Source organism: Trichoderma breve, chromosome 5 (assembly GCF_028502605.1).
Source record: "Trichoderma breve strain T069 chromosome 5, whole genome shotgun sequence".
Taxonomy (NCBI): Eukaryota; Fungi; Ascomycota; class Sordariomycetes; order Hypocreales; family Hypocreaceae; genus Trichoderma; species Trichoderma breve.
The window spans coordinates 3573591-3589493 of NC_079236.1; the positions used below are offsets into that span (position 1 = coordinate 3573591).

General features: G+C 51.7%; 5 protein-coding genes across 5 annotated transcripts; 4 read left to right on the forward strand and 1 right to left on the reverse strand.

Moving 5' to 3' along the window:
- Positions 1-197: 197 nt before the first annotated feature.
- Positions 198-1168, forward strand: T069G_08697 (eukaryotic-type carbonic anhydrase domain-containing protein; the record flags this gene model as incomplete). Its single annotated transcript, XM_056175907.1, has 3 exons — positions 198-651; positions 748-922; positions 982-1168. 3 exons carry the CDS (start codon positions 198-200, stop codon positions 1166-1168), a joined length of 816 nt encoding a protein of 271 aa, XP_056026856.1.
- Positions 1169-3400: 2232 nt separating this feature from the next.
- T069G_08698 (uncharacterized protein) lies at positions 3401-5224 on the forward strand (the record flags this gene model as incomplete). The annotated part of the gene is made up of 1 exon (XM_056175908.1): positions 3401-5224. The coding sequence occupies one exon, from the start codon at positions 3401-3403 to the stop codon at positions 5222-5224; it is 1824 nt and encodes a 607-aa protein (XP_056026857.1).
- Positions 5225-6029: 805 nt separating this feature from the next.
- Positions 6030-6553, reverse strand: T069G_08699 (bladder cancer-related protein BC10 domain-containing protein; the record flags this gene model as incomplete). The annotated part of the gene is made up of 2 exons (XM_056175909.1): positions 6030-6456; positions 6537-6553. 2 exons carry the CDS (start codon positions 6551-6553, stop codon positions 6030-6032), a joined length of 444 nt encoding a protein of 147 aa, XP_056026858.1.
- Positions 6554-8101: 1548 nt separating this feature from the next.
- Positions 8102-13093, forward strand: T069G_08700 (uncharacterized protein; the record flags this gene model as incomplete). The annotated part of the gene is made up of 2 exons (XM_056175910.1): positions 8102-12823; positions 12896-13093. 2 exons carry the CDS (start codon positions 8102-8104, stop codon positions 13091-13093), a joined length of 4920 nt encoding a protein of 1639 aa, XP_056026859.1.
- Positions 13094-14609: 1516 nt separating this feature from the next.
- T069G_08701 (PAP2 superfamily domain-containing protein) lies at positions 14610-15772 on the forward strand (the record flags this gene model as incomplete). The annotated part of the gene is made up of 3 exons (XM_056175911.1): positions 14610-14643; positions 14712-14970; positions 15031-15772. 3 exons carry the CDS (start codon positions 14610-14612, stop codon positions 15770-15772), a joined length of 1035 nt encoding a protein of 344 aa, XP_056026860.1.
- Positions 15773-15903: the final 131 nt, after the last annotated feature.

The window sequence follows — 15903 nt, forward strand, 5'->3', positions numbered from 1 at the left end:
AGCTGGAAATGGCCGGGGGTGGCCTCTCATATCCTGGATCATTCGCCAGATATTATAAGCTCCGTCCCCTTTCTAGCTCGACTACAATTAGAGCCGACATCCCATCATTTCAGCGCTCATTTTACTTACATTTTGACTATAACAAACTCATAATTTCTTTCTAGTTCCTCTGGTTTAATATTTACGCATTCTTAAATATGACTCGCTTTGCCCAATTCGCAGCCGTTGCGCTCTCTCTCGCCGCTCCGGCGCTGGCGTCGTGCGACTACGGAACCCATCTTAACCCCCGAAGCGAATCCGTCCCCATCAGCACCTTTGGCTACACCGGACTCACTGGACCTTTGAACTGGTTCGGCCTCAACGAGACGGCCAACAAGCTATGCGCCACGGGCAAGAACCAGTCGCCCATCAACTTGGATTCGTCCATCACCACGGCCCACGGAAGCTCTGTCACCTTCAAGGTTGACGCTTATCCCCATGGTGCCGAGTTTGAGAACCTCGGCACTACCGTCGAGGTGCCCGTCAATGGCTCGCTCGTGGCCGATGGCAAGTCGTATAAGTTGGCTCAGTTCCACTTCCACACTCCCAGTGAGCATCGTGTGGATCTTGAGTACTTTCCCATGGAGGCACACTTTGTCTTTTCAGCTGCAGGTGAGTAAAGGCCATGAAATGCTGTGTCCATCATAAGAGAACGTCATTCGAGATCATGGTTTCTAACGCGAATTTGCTTGCTTCGGTGCTCAATAGACAAGTCCACCGCTGTTGTCGGTTTCTTGATCAACCTTGGACTCATTCCTGATCCTCTTCTGACATCGGTTTTCGCCTCCGTCGGCATGATTGCAACTCCTGGTTCGACCACCACCACAGGTCCTCTTGTATTTGGTCCTCTTGAGAACCACCTCCACTCCAACACCATCTTCAAGTAAGAACGATAGCTTCTTCACATGATGTCGTACTTTTTTACTGATCCCAATTACCTAGGTACTCTGGCTCTCTGACCACCCCTCCCTGCTCCGAGGGCGTCTCATGGTACATCAGCACCAAGCCCCTGACGATTGACGAAATCACCTATCAGCGCGTCAGGGATGTGGTCAAGTTCAACTCTCGTTACACACAGAACTCACTTGGCGAGATCAATCTGCTCCAGAACGCTGCCAATGAGCTCTGAATAAGCTTTTGACGCAAGCGCAGGTGTATTTTTGTATATGTACGCATCAGTGTTGACCATTGTTGCTTGAGCGATTAGATTGGCATATTCTAGTAGTATATAAGAAGCGTGCGTGTATAGTAGATAGTTGCGAAGAGGGTGTTAGAATTGGCGAACCAAAGAAATACAAGTAGGGCATATACCGGTATATACAAACTTAATACTTATATAATTGAACCATCTTTTACTGGAACGGATCCTTGCTTTCCTGTTGTATTGTTTTGATAAGCTTTCTGTCGGAATAAGAGTTCATTTTCGAGTAGGATTGTCGCGTCCTTACATATATATAGGTTAGCAGTTACCATGCGTCTAGATATTGAACGAAAGGTTGGGGTGTAACCTTTCACTGAACTGGCTGTGACAGCGTTGCTTACTTCCTTAGTTTAATTATACATATAAGTTCCATCATTGGCAAACGGCGATGTTTCATTCCAAAATAATACGGATAAAAAGGGCAATATCTTGCCCAGTCCAAGTACATTCAAGCCATCTAACATGAAATGAGATACTTGTAGATAGATGGGTACCCATAGTCATCCAAGGGGATACAAGTATACTGCCTACTCGTCTATCAAACAGAAAACACGCGATTACGCTCAGAATCGGATCATAAATCTACAAGGAATGTTCTACAAAGCATCAGATGCCCAACTATCGCGCAGTATAAGCGACATATATGCTTCATAGGTACACACAACCTAACCCAGTAGGGCCAGTACTACTGCGAGTAATAGAGACAGCAAAACGACCATGAAAACAGATCACAGTCCACTTTGACACACACTCTTTAACAGATAGACTCAGCAGCCAAGACGCTACTATCACTGCTGGAGCTGTCAGACGCAGATGGTGATTTAAACTCCAAAGTCAAACGGGAGCCGAGCCCGTTGTTGGCCGTGCCGGATTACCTAAACCGGAATAGCGATGCGGGAGAGGCCGCTTGAGCTCTTCTAAGCAGCAAACGGGGAAAAGACCCTGAAGAAAATAGAGTTGACAATGAATGTTATTTTTGGTATTTGAGCACAAGATGAAGGACAGACAGAGTATTGTTTTGATATGGCGGTGAGGTGTTTGATGGCGTGGTTCACTTGCTTTGTGAGGTTAGTTGCTTGTGCTAGACTAGCGATTACGACTTTACATGGCAATTTGCCACTCCTAAGCACAGCACAGGAACATAAACATTGGGGAAATTCTGCGCGCTGCTGCTACAACTGGAGGGCATTTATTAGGCCAATTCTGCAAATTAGGACATGACATGATGAGTTGGTTGGGAGGGATTGACATTGGATAGATGGATGCTAATTAGTCGCCCATCTCCAGGTTAACCATTAGCTACACGTAGCCACCACCAAGGCGCTGAAGATGCGAGTAAACAAACACCTGCGTCTGCGACATCGTCACTCGTTTCATGTCCCTGACCGCTGGTAATTTGTGGAGCACATCTGCGATGCCATGTACGTGAACGGAGTAGGGCATCGACAATAGAATTTCAGGCCGTAAGAGCATCCGTGCGATGGCTTTGCTGATAGTTTTGGCAGCAAACTCAAACTCAATTGACGCCCCATCGATGCAAGCACTTTGCGCATCCGCGTCTGACATTTAAGCACTTCAACTCTCGATATGCTTCACCATTGCTCAATCAATTCGAATCGAATCAAATAAAATCAATCCGTCCAACCTCTCTTTTCCAGGGCCTGTTGCAGCGGTCTTGTACCTGTAGCGCCTAACCCTTCCCCCGATTCACCAATCACACCCCAGGTCGACCCGGTAACCAGCATAAACAAACCCACCTTCAGGAGGCTGGGCCAACCATGCGAAGCCACATCTGCACGCACTGCAGCTCATGCCATATTTGACTATCACATCTCACCTGTGGTCGGGCATCTCTGATCCTTTCCCCCTCGTGCCTTTTTTTTTCTTTCCTTTTTTGCTATTTGCCCTCGTGGAATCAATTGTATCGTCAAATCATAATACATACATACAGTGGGCGTCAGTTTTGTTGGGTCACTGTAGCGAATTGAGCAATTTGTTTATCCGTACATAATCCAACCCACCGACTTGACTGGACAATATTGCTTGTCCCGTCTCTGTCCCTGTCATTCTCTCTCCCCCCCGCCACTTTACTACATATCCACCGTCCTTTTGTCTCTCGCTAGAGGCAGCAGGATCCGGATTTTGAACACTCACTCTAGCATGGAAGACTACCGCTACGAAGACGAGAGTGTGAATCCCGACTACGACGACGACACCATGTCCCAGCCCGACGGCGCAGACAACGGCTCGCACGAGGGCCATGACGACGACGTCTTCAGCGACAACAGCCCGCGCAGCTCCATGGGCTCCATGTCCGAGGGCGACCCGCGCAAGACGGGCCACGATGGCCTCCGGTCGCCGCGCATCTCCGACATCCAGCAGCAGTACGACGAGGGCGAGTATCAAAAGGTCACGCCGCGATCGTCGCTGAGGTCGGCCTCGGCCAAGGTCACCTCGCCCACTGAGGGTTCTGGTTCTGGCATTCCTCGCTCCGGCCGTCGCAGCGCCCTGCCCACCGTCTCTCGCTTGGGTTCGCCCAGCCTGTCCGCGCAGTACTCGGCCAAGAAGACGCCGCCGCGCTTCAAGAAGAACGACCCACCGCTGGTGCTTCTGCACGTCACCCTGCTGCCGCTGAGGTGGGCGTGGGGCGATGTTTTGGATGAAGCCAAGACCAGCGAGCTCAGCGAGGGCGTCAAGACTTTGCGCGAGGCCTGGCGACAGCTCGAGGACACCATTGGCGACACCATCCAAGACCGCGGTGTCCTCTTGCCTCACCCGCAAAACGACTTTGAGGTCATGGAGGAGCGTCTCCTGGAGGCGCTGGAGCTGCCCTTTAAGAGCCGCGCGCGCATCCTCGAGTGCGGCCACTACCTCGGCCCTTCCAATGAGATGCCCTTTGCCGATGAGCATGACAGCGAGGATGACGACACCACCTACGACGACGATGGGTCGGCCCGTGTAAGCGCGTCGAAGAAGGACACCCATTGGTGCACCACCTGCTCTTGCGAGATCCCCGTCGACGCTCTGGGAGCTGGCAAGATTTACCGCGTCAAGGTCTATGCTAGCAACGGCTTACTGAGGGCCGGTGCGTGGGAGGCCTGCTGGAAGGAGATGGAGCGTGTCGACATCGAGATAGAACCCATGATGGACGCCAAGCTCCAAGATGAGATGGTGCACCTTGCGGCGCGCCAAGACAAAATCCTCTCCAAGAGCAGAGCAGGCAGGCGACGTCTCTCATCTCGCATCCAGGATGTTGAGGACGAGCGAGAGGATGAAGACTTTGATGAATCCTTTGTTGGAAAAGAAAGAAGTGCATCGCGACGATCCGTGTCATACGACAAGACCTCGCCCGGATACCGCGAGATGCACGGGGAGAAACAGGACAAGTCGCAGACCCGCTTCAAGGCTGGCAGCTTCCCCGACATGGTTGTCAATGCCTTTAGGAAGCTGTTGGACGACAAGAGGAACCTGGCCATTCTCCTGCTGAGCGCCCTGACTGTGGTGGTTGCTCTCCGAGGCGGCGTCAACACCAAATTCTACGACGAAATCAGCCCCTTCCAGCAACCTGAGCTGACCAACTCCTTTGAGACGCCGACCACAGTTGTGACTGACGGTGTTGGCGAGGAGGGAGAGGCGCAAGAGGGAGATGAGGAGCTTTCATTCTCTCCCTCCTCGATCATTGGCAATCTGTTTACATCCCAGGCAAATGACGGCGAGAACCCCTGTGCTGCTGTGGAGCCACAGACCGTGACTGCCACTGTTACGGAGGTGTCCAACGTAGCTCGTACCGAGATGCCGGAGGCTGATGGCGACCTGTTCTCGGATGATGACGATGAGCATCCCGAGGACGAGGCTTTTGCATCCTCAGACAATTTTTTCTTGGGAGATGGTATCATGGATGAGGAGGAACTCAAAGGTGCTGGAGGAGGATCACAAGGGCAGAGTGACTGGCAGTGGGGAAGCCCCTTCAAGTTTCCCTGGTAATTTCTTCTTTTTCTCTTCTTCTTTCTCTTTAACCCGTTTGACCAGCGATGACGAAGAATACCATTGATGTAAGTAACGAGCTGGAGGATGCAATTAAATATGCCGCAACGAATATTTTATGTTTATTTTTGGAGGAGGTTTTGTAGGTAGAACGAGGCCAATGCGTATAATACGAGTGGAAAATTGTTGTATAAAGGTGTTGTTGGATGATGCCTTGGTTTGGCGGTTGATTGGCCTTGACCTATGCGTTTGCCTGTCTATTGTTATATAGAGTATTAAAACTGAAGGAATAATACAGTAGTCTTTCATTTTCTCAAGCATCTTCCCGCTCCTCTTGATGTTTTGCTTCTTGATTAATGATGCAGCTTGAGACAACTACCAATGCATGCAGTCGTGTCTTACTCACTGGTGTTGTGCAGATGCTGAAGAATATCCATCTGCACATATGCAATGCTGACAGCTCCCCACCACTTCTTGTCCCTCCCTACCTCGGTATTCCGTGTCTCCTGATTTCCTGGGCGCATATCGATTGACGCGCGAGTACACGTTGCCATATCGAAGACGGCGTGTCTGAAATGTACGTATGTATATTATTAGAGAAAATCGACAAAATGACAAAGCGCTATATCCACATGTTCAAACCCTATGCCGCTGTAAAGAAAGAAAAAGAATGAAGAGCCCAAGATATTTTTTCAACAGTTACCCCTTCTAAAGCCTGTCCAATGCACAAAGGTAGATGATTGTTTTCATTACAATATTTGTTTTCTTTCCCGTCATAAAAGCTCCATGTAATTCCCCTTCGTTTTTACAACCTGATGTAAATATCCATGCAGTCGATCCTCCACTCCCGCTTGCCCAGCAAGTTACGCAGCCACTCGACCCCCAAGCCAGTCCACTCGTTGCGCAGCACGGCGATCTCCTCCGCAGCAGCGCGAGCAGCGGCTTTAGCTGTGGAATTTACCATGTCGACGAGGGTGTCGTTGAAGGCGAGGGCGAGGGCGTGCGAGTCTTGGTCGTCGACGGGTAGCTGGAGAGAGGAAGGTCGAGGGAGGAACCAGTTGCTGCTGAGGTCGAAGAAGCAGCGGTCGGACCAGTTGCACGAGGTGAGGAAGAGGATGAGGAGGAGGACGGAGCAGTAGACGCAGGGGCGGTTGAGGAAGTAGGTGCAGATGAAGAAGAGGAGGATGAAGGCGGGCGAGGCGTTTGTCGGGATGAAGAGGAGCGGGAGCCAGCTGTTGTGTTGTTGTGTTGGTTAGCATTTTGTGTTGGAGATTGGCGAGTATTGATTATAGAGAGTGATTGAGGGACGGACCTTCGGAGACAGAACATGATTGCTGGATGAATATGCGATTTGTCAAGATTTATTGGTGTTTTGTTGGGTTAGCCGTTATGAAGCTTTAAGCTTGAATCAGAAGCAAAAAAAGGTGGCGAGGCTTTGGGCGGATTTTTTATGACGCCGAGACTGCTGAGCATGTGGCGGGTGGGGAGACAACAAGCAATATAGAGTTTCAGCAACTAAAGGGAGTCGGTATAAGATAGAGGAGCAGAAAACGAAGTGTATGTAAGCAAGAAGGATTTATTATAGATAGACAGAAAAGGGAAAAAAAGAGGGGATTTGACGTGAATGGATGTGAATTACGAGCAGTCAGTCATTATGGGAAAGCGAGGTAGTATTTTCGGAATGGATTGAGCGAATGATGGCTGCGAGTTTGATGTTTGTAAGACGAGTGCAAAGCAAAGCCGTGTAAACCCGGTAAAACTAGGTGAGGCTGGGGAAACGGAGAAACAAAACAAAACAGAGAGAGGTTGCGCCACACGAGGCTGAGAGCAAGGCCATAACTTGTTCTCTCCTTTTTCTTCTCAGCCCTTTTCTTTGCTGTTTGAAGAGTTTCCTAAACAAGAAACTTGATGTGCTACATGTGCAACATACCGGGCTACATGCGTATCTTATCTTGCTCCCTGCTATCGGATAAGCGATAGCCTGGGGTTGGTCTGTTGGCTGCAAAGTTTTCTCTTCTCTTGTATTTGTCCCTTTTCTTCTCCCTTTATCGTGCCTCTCTGTCTTCGGGCTTTGTGGTTGGGCATCTGTGACGTGCTTTAGGTGTGTGTGTGAGCTGGCAGCTGTGGGTACTTGCTAGTGTTAGTGACCGACATATTCTTTCGATGTGGTTTGTGGGTTTATCGTTTGTTGCCTGATGCGAGTGTCTCAGTGCGTAGTTTTTTTTCCCCCAGGTTTTTCTTGTGCCAGGTTTCATTTTTCATACCTTCCTTTTCCGCCTTTTCTTATCTCAGGTTTGCTGTAAATCATCTCCGTACCGCTGTAAACTCTGTAAACTGTAAATCTTCAACTCTTTTTTGAGGTTCCTGGTTCACGCTGACTAACCCACACACAACCGGCAAAAGCCCGTGCGCACTGTCGAGCCGCAAACTGGTGGGATACAGGCGGTTGCTTTAGCGGAGGCTCCAGTGCGAGCAGCCACCTAAAGCCTGAGCACTAGCGCTCTTTAGTTGCCCGTGCAAATTATAGCAAGGCTGCTCAAGTGAATTGTTACCCAACTTGGGCCAAGTTTTTTTTCCTCAGTACTTCCCGCGTTCGGCACAACTCCTTAACTCAACAACTCTGCTTAACCGCCGACATTTTCTCTTTTCTCTCTCTTCACCTCTAATCTCCCCCCCATCCTCTTCCTCCTCCTCGACATCATCCTTCATCTTCCTCCACCGCCAGTGGCCTCCTCTACCCCTCCAAATCAACAAAAAACAATCGCAACAAGGGGTCTCTCCACTTCTTCCACCTCGCTCTCACGCGCAGCGCGGAAGCGGCAGTCATCTGCATTGCATCGCATCGCCGCGTCTCCCAATTCGCAGCTCGTCTCCATCATGGATCTGCCTCCTGCACCGACTCCGCCCGTCTCTGGCGGCATTGGACCCAACTCGGATCGCACTGCCAATCTGCTCAACTTGCTCAAGTTTAGTGGCCCCGGCTCGTCGAGGGAGCCGCTGCAGCCGTCGACCCAGAGCCATGGCCAGAGCCAGGGTCAAGCCCAAGCCCAAGCTCACCCTCAGGCTCAGGCCCAGTCCCAGGCTCCGCTGCCATCTTCCTCGTCCCAGCAGGCCGAGTCGTCCTCCCAATCCCACCATCAACCTCAGCCTTCGGCCCAGCAGCAGCAGCAGAAGCCTGAGCGGCAAGACCTCGAGGCAGAAGACGACGACGACGAAGACGACGACGCAGACTACCGTATCCATAAACATCACCAGATGCAGTCGCCGAACCAGTTCTCGACCCGCATTCACCAGCCTGCCCCCACGGCAGCCGATCCAACTGGCCTGCTCGCCGCCCTTATGAGAGGCGGCCACGACTTTGAAGAGCCCAAACCAGCTCCCACGCCGCCGCAGACGCAGGCCCAGCCCGTCAACCCGTTTGCACGCGAGACACCGCCTGCAGACAGCACCTCATATCTGCTCAACCTTCTCAGGCCCAAGCCTTCCCAGACCGACCAGCCGCTCTTGGTTGAGGCCGCACGCTCTGCCGACACTCCGCAGTCGCAGGATCATCTGTCAGAGACCAGCAGCCGTTACTACGGACATCATTCGCAGCAACAGCCGCATGGCCAACAGCACCAGCAGCAGCCTTTGAGCTCATATCATACGCAGGGTGGTTTTCAGCACCAGGCTGACGCGTTGGCCGGCCATGGCCATGGTGGCCCCAATCCCATCTTCTCGCCTATCCAGAAGGAACCCGCAGATGTGTCGGTGATTTACCAGGCGCTGGCTGGCACGCTCAACCAGATGTCGCCTCACAGCGCCAGCAGTGTCCACGGCTCTGCCCCACCTCCTTTCCACATCTTGAAAAAAGACCAGAGCTCACCAGCGGGCTCCAATCCTTTTGGTGGCAGCGAGCGGAGTCCTCTTCAGAGCCCTCCCCAGCAGTTCAGACACGGCCTTGACCGTGCTTCGTCGCTCCATTCTCATCACTCGCACCACTCGCATCACTCTCAGCATTCGCATCACTCCACCCAGCAGTCCCTCAAGCAGACACCCCCAACTTCAGACTTTGGCAGCTTCGTCAATATTGACAAGAACAGAGAGACTGTCTCCGAGGCTGTTCATGACCTCGCTAGCCGAGCCGACCGCGATGCCCAGGATGCTCTGGATCGAGCTGAGCGTGAGACTGTGTCCAATTACGCCGAGAGCGCTACCATCAAGCCTCACGACGAGAGTGATTGGGTGCAGCCGTCCAACTACTCTGACGCTACTCGCTCCATTGAGAAGCACACCATCGAGGACATCAAGTCTGGCTATGAGCATCGTGGTTATGGCTCCTCCGAAGAGCGTCTTTCAAAGGATGCTCCGGAGACTAGGGACATTGACAACCACGTCATTGCCGACAGCTGGGAGAGCGCCGATCAGGACGAGATTGTAGTCATTGAGGAGAAGGAGGCGCCTTCTGTCAAGGTCTACAATTTCCCCATGAAGCCGTGGATCTCCATCACGCTTCAGGAGGATACGACTGAGCCTCGCCCACAGTTTCGAGAGGAGTCGATCATGGATGTTGCTCATCTCAAGAAGGACTTTGACCAGATCGACCGTAACCTGTACACCGCTTCCCAGACGTACATGACGCACGGCATGTCCAAGCAGGGTGGCCTGCGTGTCATTCGCCAGGACGATGGAAAGGACGCAAAGGTGTTTAGAGACACCAAGGACCGCATCTTCAACGTCGCAATGTCCGTCACCCCACACGACTACGACGGTGTTTCCCGGGAAGCTATCATCGGTACCGGCATCAGCGGCACCGTCTACTGGGTCCAGATCAAGGACGGCGAGAAGGATCACCTCGAGGATCCCCATCTGGAGCAGTACGGCTTCGCCCTGCCCCCGATCAACTCCCAGGAGGGTGACGCCCCTGGAGGTGCCCTCAAGACTCGCGCCCGTGCTTCCACCAACCACCCCGAGTTTTTCGCCGTCGGCCGTGGCAAGTCCATCCACTTCATCTGGCCGTCCTTTATCCTGCAGAACAACCTGTTCAAGCCTGGTCACGATCGCGTTGCCGACACCGAGGCATTGCTGAGCCAATGCTCTCTCAAGATCAACACTGGCAAGGCTGGTAAAGACTTTACCTTTAGCCAGGACGACAGTGTCATTGTCTCTCTGGATAAATCCGGCCGCGTCAAGTTCTGGGATGTTCGCGACCTGACCGCCGTCAAAGAGGGCTCGGATCCTCGCAACCCCGCGCCCGCCCACTCGCACCTTGAGGTCAACGAGCCTCTCATGACCCTGGCCAGCACCCCCGAAGGCGAAAAGGCCTGGCCGACATCCGTCCTGCTTCTCGACAAGCAGCGCCCTTACCAGAAACGGTGTGCGCTGCGGTACATGATTGTCGGCATGAAGCAGAACCACACCCTGCAGCTCTGGGATCTCGCCCTGGGCAAGCCCGTCCAGGAGTTCAACCTCCCCCACAGCAAGGAGTCCGATGCCGTCTGCAGTGTCATGTATCACCCGTCCAGTGGTATGATCATCATCGGCCACCCCACCCGGAACTCGGTCTACTTCGCCCACCTCTCGGCCCCCAAGTACAACCTTAAGAGCGTGTCCCAAGCCGAGTATATCCAGAAGCTCGTTTCCCAGGACCCTTCGATCCCTCAGCCCGATAGTACCGCTGTCATCAGCGGTGTCCGCGAGTACTCTTTTGATAACCGCGGCATCCTCCGCAGCTTGGACATACTTGCCAATCCCGCCATGGTCCAGGACACTGATGAGCCCACGCTGTTTGAGCTGTATGCCATGCACTCCAAGGGCGTTGCTTGCCTTATGGTGAAGCAGGCCGAGCTCGGATGGTCCAAGGACAACAAGGTGCTCGACCCTGTCGATGCTGTCGATGTTGGCGTTGTCTCAGTGTCCAAGCTGAAGACACCTGTGCAAGCGGACGTCACCAATGGTACCTCAGAGCACGCTGCCGTTCCTACTCCTGTTCGCATTGCTACCCGCACTGTCGCGAGGGATCTTGCTCCACCACAGTCGTCTCAAGTCGCCGCTGCTTCCTCCTCGGAAGCTGCTACTCCTCGGGGCATCATTGAGCAACCTGCTGTTGTTACCCCGGCGAAGCCCAAGGGCGACGCCAAGGAGGTCGAAACTCCCGGACAGTCATCAAAGGAAAACCACCCCGAGAAGCCCGAGCGCAAGCAACGTAAGAAGAAGGGCAAGGATGCCGAAGTCAACGCCAACGGATCGGCGCCATCGCATAAGGGCGAGGGTGCCGCTAAGGGCGTCGCCGGTAGCCTTGCTGGCGCTGGTGGCCTCTCGTCTGAAGCATTCGATTCCACGATTAGCAGTCTGGAGACCAGGCTCGGGGCTGTCATGTCCGACACTTTCAAGTCTTCGTTGAACAATCTGCACAGCAAGATGAACGACACCGCTCGCGCCAGGGACGACAACTTTAACCAGCACCAGCGGAAACTTCTCGACATGGTTTCGGATATATTGAACGAGAACACCCAGAAGGTGCTCGAGACTTTGATCCACCAGCAGTTTACCGACGTGGTCATTCCCACCATTAGCGACAAGACCAGCCAGGCCGTCTCCGACATGGTCCAGAACAAGTTGCAGGCCAACATGGCGTCGTCTGTCCAGAAGGAGATTCAATCCGCCCTGCCCCATGCTGTTAGCCGCTCGCTCCGATCAAACGACTTTATCAATGCCATTTCTGATAGAGTCAGCAATGTGGTTTCCACGAATGTTCAGCAAGAGGTTCTCTCCACCTTGACTCAGCGTCTGGCGCCCACTTTCAACAACATTGCTACGCAGGCGGCTCAACGCGTGGCCACCGATATCCACAAGCAGTACCACGACCAGTTTGAGCAGATGAAGGCGCAGCACGCTGCGGATAACAACAAGATTGACCAGCTCCTGTCCTACGTTACCCGACTGACGGACATGGTATCCACAATGGCAGCCTCGCAGTCCTCGCTTCAGGCCGAATTCATCAAATTCAAGCAGCAACCCGTTGAGCTTCCCGTCGGTGTTGCTGGTGGCGTCAACATCCCGCACCCCGCCAGCGTCGCACACAGCGTCGGATCTCATGGTTACGCTAACACTGTGGCCAGCCACCGCCCGAGCTTCCCGCCCAGCCAGCCGCCCAGCCAGGGCCCTAGCCATGGCCAGCAGCAGTACGGCAGCCCTCAGTATATGCGCGGATCCCAGCACGTGGCAAGCCCGCACGGGTCTGCTCCCCCTTCGGAGCACGTTGGACCTGTCAACAACGTGACTGCGCTTGCCGGCGCCTACGCCAGCCAGATGAGCAAGACTGAGGCTGAGGCCGACAATGACCTTTTGCAACGCATCCGGGTGATTGAACAGGCCATCTCTGAGAACCGCTTGCAGGACGCCATGATTCAATGGATCCAGAGCGGTCGCGAGACTGAAATCTTCCGTCGCTGCTTGAGCCGATATCCTCCTGGCAAGTTTGATGGCCTCCAGCCGTTGATGCTGCTCGTCGTGATTGCCACCATCTCCAAGGACCTGAAGCCGAACCCGCGATTGAAAGAAGAGGTTGAGTGGATTGAGATGGCTGTGAGGGCGTTTAGCGCCAGCTTGCCCAACTACGTGAGTTTTCCCCCTTTACCCCTGTCTGTTTGGAAGAACAACTTTGGATTTGCTAACATTTGTCACTCGCAGAACTGGGACGATGACACTTCTCGCGAAGTCATGAAGAGCACATCGCAGACGATGCAGTTGCTCATTAACCGCGTGCAGCCCTTGATTGCTGGTATCCAGGATGGCTTCCCCACTGATCCCTTCCTGGCCAACCTTGAGAGAGGCAAGCTGGACTGGATTGTGCGAGCATCCGAACACATTCTGTCTACCTTTTACTAGACGACATCAATGATGGGCCTTTCTTATCATGTCAATTTACTTTATCCGTCTTTTTTTCGAGCATGATTCCCAAGCTATTGCTTTTCGGAGGCACGGTTGATTTTTTTTTCTCCCCATTACAAAACTCATGGTTTTTGAGATTAGCAGGGGCATACTCCGGCTCATGAAGCGATGTTTTCATAGCCTGCTATAGTCTCTGATCCTTTTAGACATGACTGCAAAGACAAAATTTTGCGCACTTGACGATTCGGTGTATATTGGGAGGGATGAGAGAGCATATGCATTTTTTGCGCTGCACAACTTGCACATCTGCGGACTATCAAGTCTAGGCGTGGTGGACATATTCGGTTTTGTTTCATATTTTCCCTCAGCTATCAACGGTTCATCTATTCTCTATTTTTGCTGCCTTTTGTCCTTGCTGCTGGATACAAGCTCCCCAAGTCTCTTTTGCGAGGAGAGGCGCGGGAATGCCAATGTCAAGCAGACTTGGGAAGCTTTTTCGCACTGACGAAATTTGTTCAAGGGGGAGGATGGGGACAATGATACCAAAAAGTTAGTTTGCAAATCTGCACGCGCGCCGACATGTTTGGATGCGATGGGAGGAGGGCAGAGTTGAACGGGAACGATGATTTCTTATTTTCGGGGTTTACTTTTTTCGTTTGCCCGTTTTTATTTATGTGTTTTTCATGTAGAGAAATTAGTCACGATGTAATACTTTTATTTTCTCATCTGATTGAGTTCCTCGTGTTTAAAGTCTGTCGTGTACCTGATGTCTTGTCTATATATCATGTAATCATTTTTTATAGTTTCGTAAATGGCTGCACACCGTTGTCTTATCTATCCGCACCTACAAAAGTCAAAAGTGTTGTGCCGCATACGTAATTCCTCACGTCACGCACATTTTATTGCTCTTGTCAAGGGCGTGTCATGTGGAAGCCACAGTTACATTTGTTTCTGGACTATTTCGGACTGCCGGAAGGACTTTCGGACTCCTTTCTCGACGCGAGCTCTTGTGAGTCCTAGTGGCGATGGTATCATACGTCACTGGCTATTTTGCTTCTGATGGACCGTGAAACTGCTGATTAGATGAGATTCGTTTCTTATTTATGGAGTGAACCAAATACAGTTTCGTTCTCGGGAATCTTGCTGAGGTGTTGTCGAGGATGTCTGATCTAGAGTTTAATTTCTCCGGTCGGGTAGAGATACTAGGTAGAAGCTTCCGTGGGTGCCGAGATATGGGCAAGGGGTAAAAGGGAAAGAACGGGCTGAGATGATTTAGAGTTGGGGAGGTGGTGAGGTGTGGTGTCGTCATATATCTTACTTTTTTTCGTAAAATGTCCTGATGTTTTGATGGGGTTTCGTATATATACTTGCATGATATCTCAGATTCGCGGGATGACGTTTTCTTTTCTCCTTCTCCTTCTCCTTTCTCTCGACTTTTGAATTGAATTTGAAGTGGCTACAGTGAAAGGAAGACTGAGTAAGGCATAGTTGATACTTGCTTTACTATGTCAATATGGGACTATTCAAGAATGTCATTGAACCAGCGTGTAAATCTCCCCATACCGATCAAACGTACCAAAGAAGAAAGTTATTCCTAACAAGCAGAAATAAACAGCAATCGCACTCGCCTTCACAGCCGGAACGCTCATAAACCGCCGCCGACTCAAGCCTCAACGATACCAACGTGATCTAGAATCCATACCTGACTACATTTCCGCCGAGAAGAAGACTGACGATGCGTCAGCTTCACATCGAAAGGGAGGAGGCAGCAGCAATAAGGGTAGCTCGAACTCGCTCGTGTTTAGGGTGTTGTCGTGGATTTATGGGACGTTTCCGTTTTTGAGCGAGATATGGTACTGGCTACTTACATATTGGTTCGTTTTCGTCCCCTTCTTGTTCGTATAATGAGTGTAAAGTCTGATGGTTTGGAGCAGGGTATATCAGCTTAGTCGTGCTTTTACGGCGCGGGCTATTGCGCCGTATCCGCAGATTTATCTTGTTGCGAAACAGCATGCCTTGCAGTTGCTTGCGATTGAGGAGTTTCTGCATATCGACTTTGAGCAGGCCTTTCAAGAGTATATTCTTACGAAGCATGCTTATATCATGCCCCTCCTGAGACACATTTATCATTCGCACATCATCATTGGCGTGGTTTTCATTGTCTACATTTACACTTTCCTGCCGCCTCCGCTGTTCAGACGAATACGCCGAACAATCGCCATGGACAATTTCATCGCCTTTATTATTATTTCTCTCTGGCGGTGTTATCCTCCGCGAATGCTTCCGCCGGAATATGGCTTCATAGATATCCTTCACGAAGGAAAAACTGGCTCCGTATGGACGCACAACCGATTCCGACTGACGATTGCCGCGATGCCGAGCTTACACTTCGGAACATCAGTGTTGTTTGCTGTGTGTTTGGCGAGATTCAGTCCGCATATGGTGATGCGTGTTTTGGCGCCACTGTGGCCGGTGGCAATGTTTGTGACGGTTGTTGCGACGGCGAATCATTTTGTGCTGGATATTGTTGTTGGCGCGATTATACCGCTGCTGGGGTGGCGGTGGAATAGGGCGATTTTGGTGTTGGAGGGGGTGCAGGAGTGGGTGTTTTCGCCGGTGATTGAGAGGATGGATTGGAGTTTTGGGGGTGAGAGTCGTAGAGAGGTAGAGAGGTGATGTTTGTACATGTGTTATGAGGAATTGCATCGGGATTATTTTGACCAGGAGTAATATTTTATTGAACGGCTAGGAATTGTCTATCAAGCTTACTACAAACGCTATTCGTGGTACTTGTAGTAAGTCCTTTT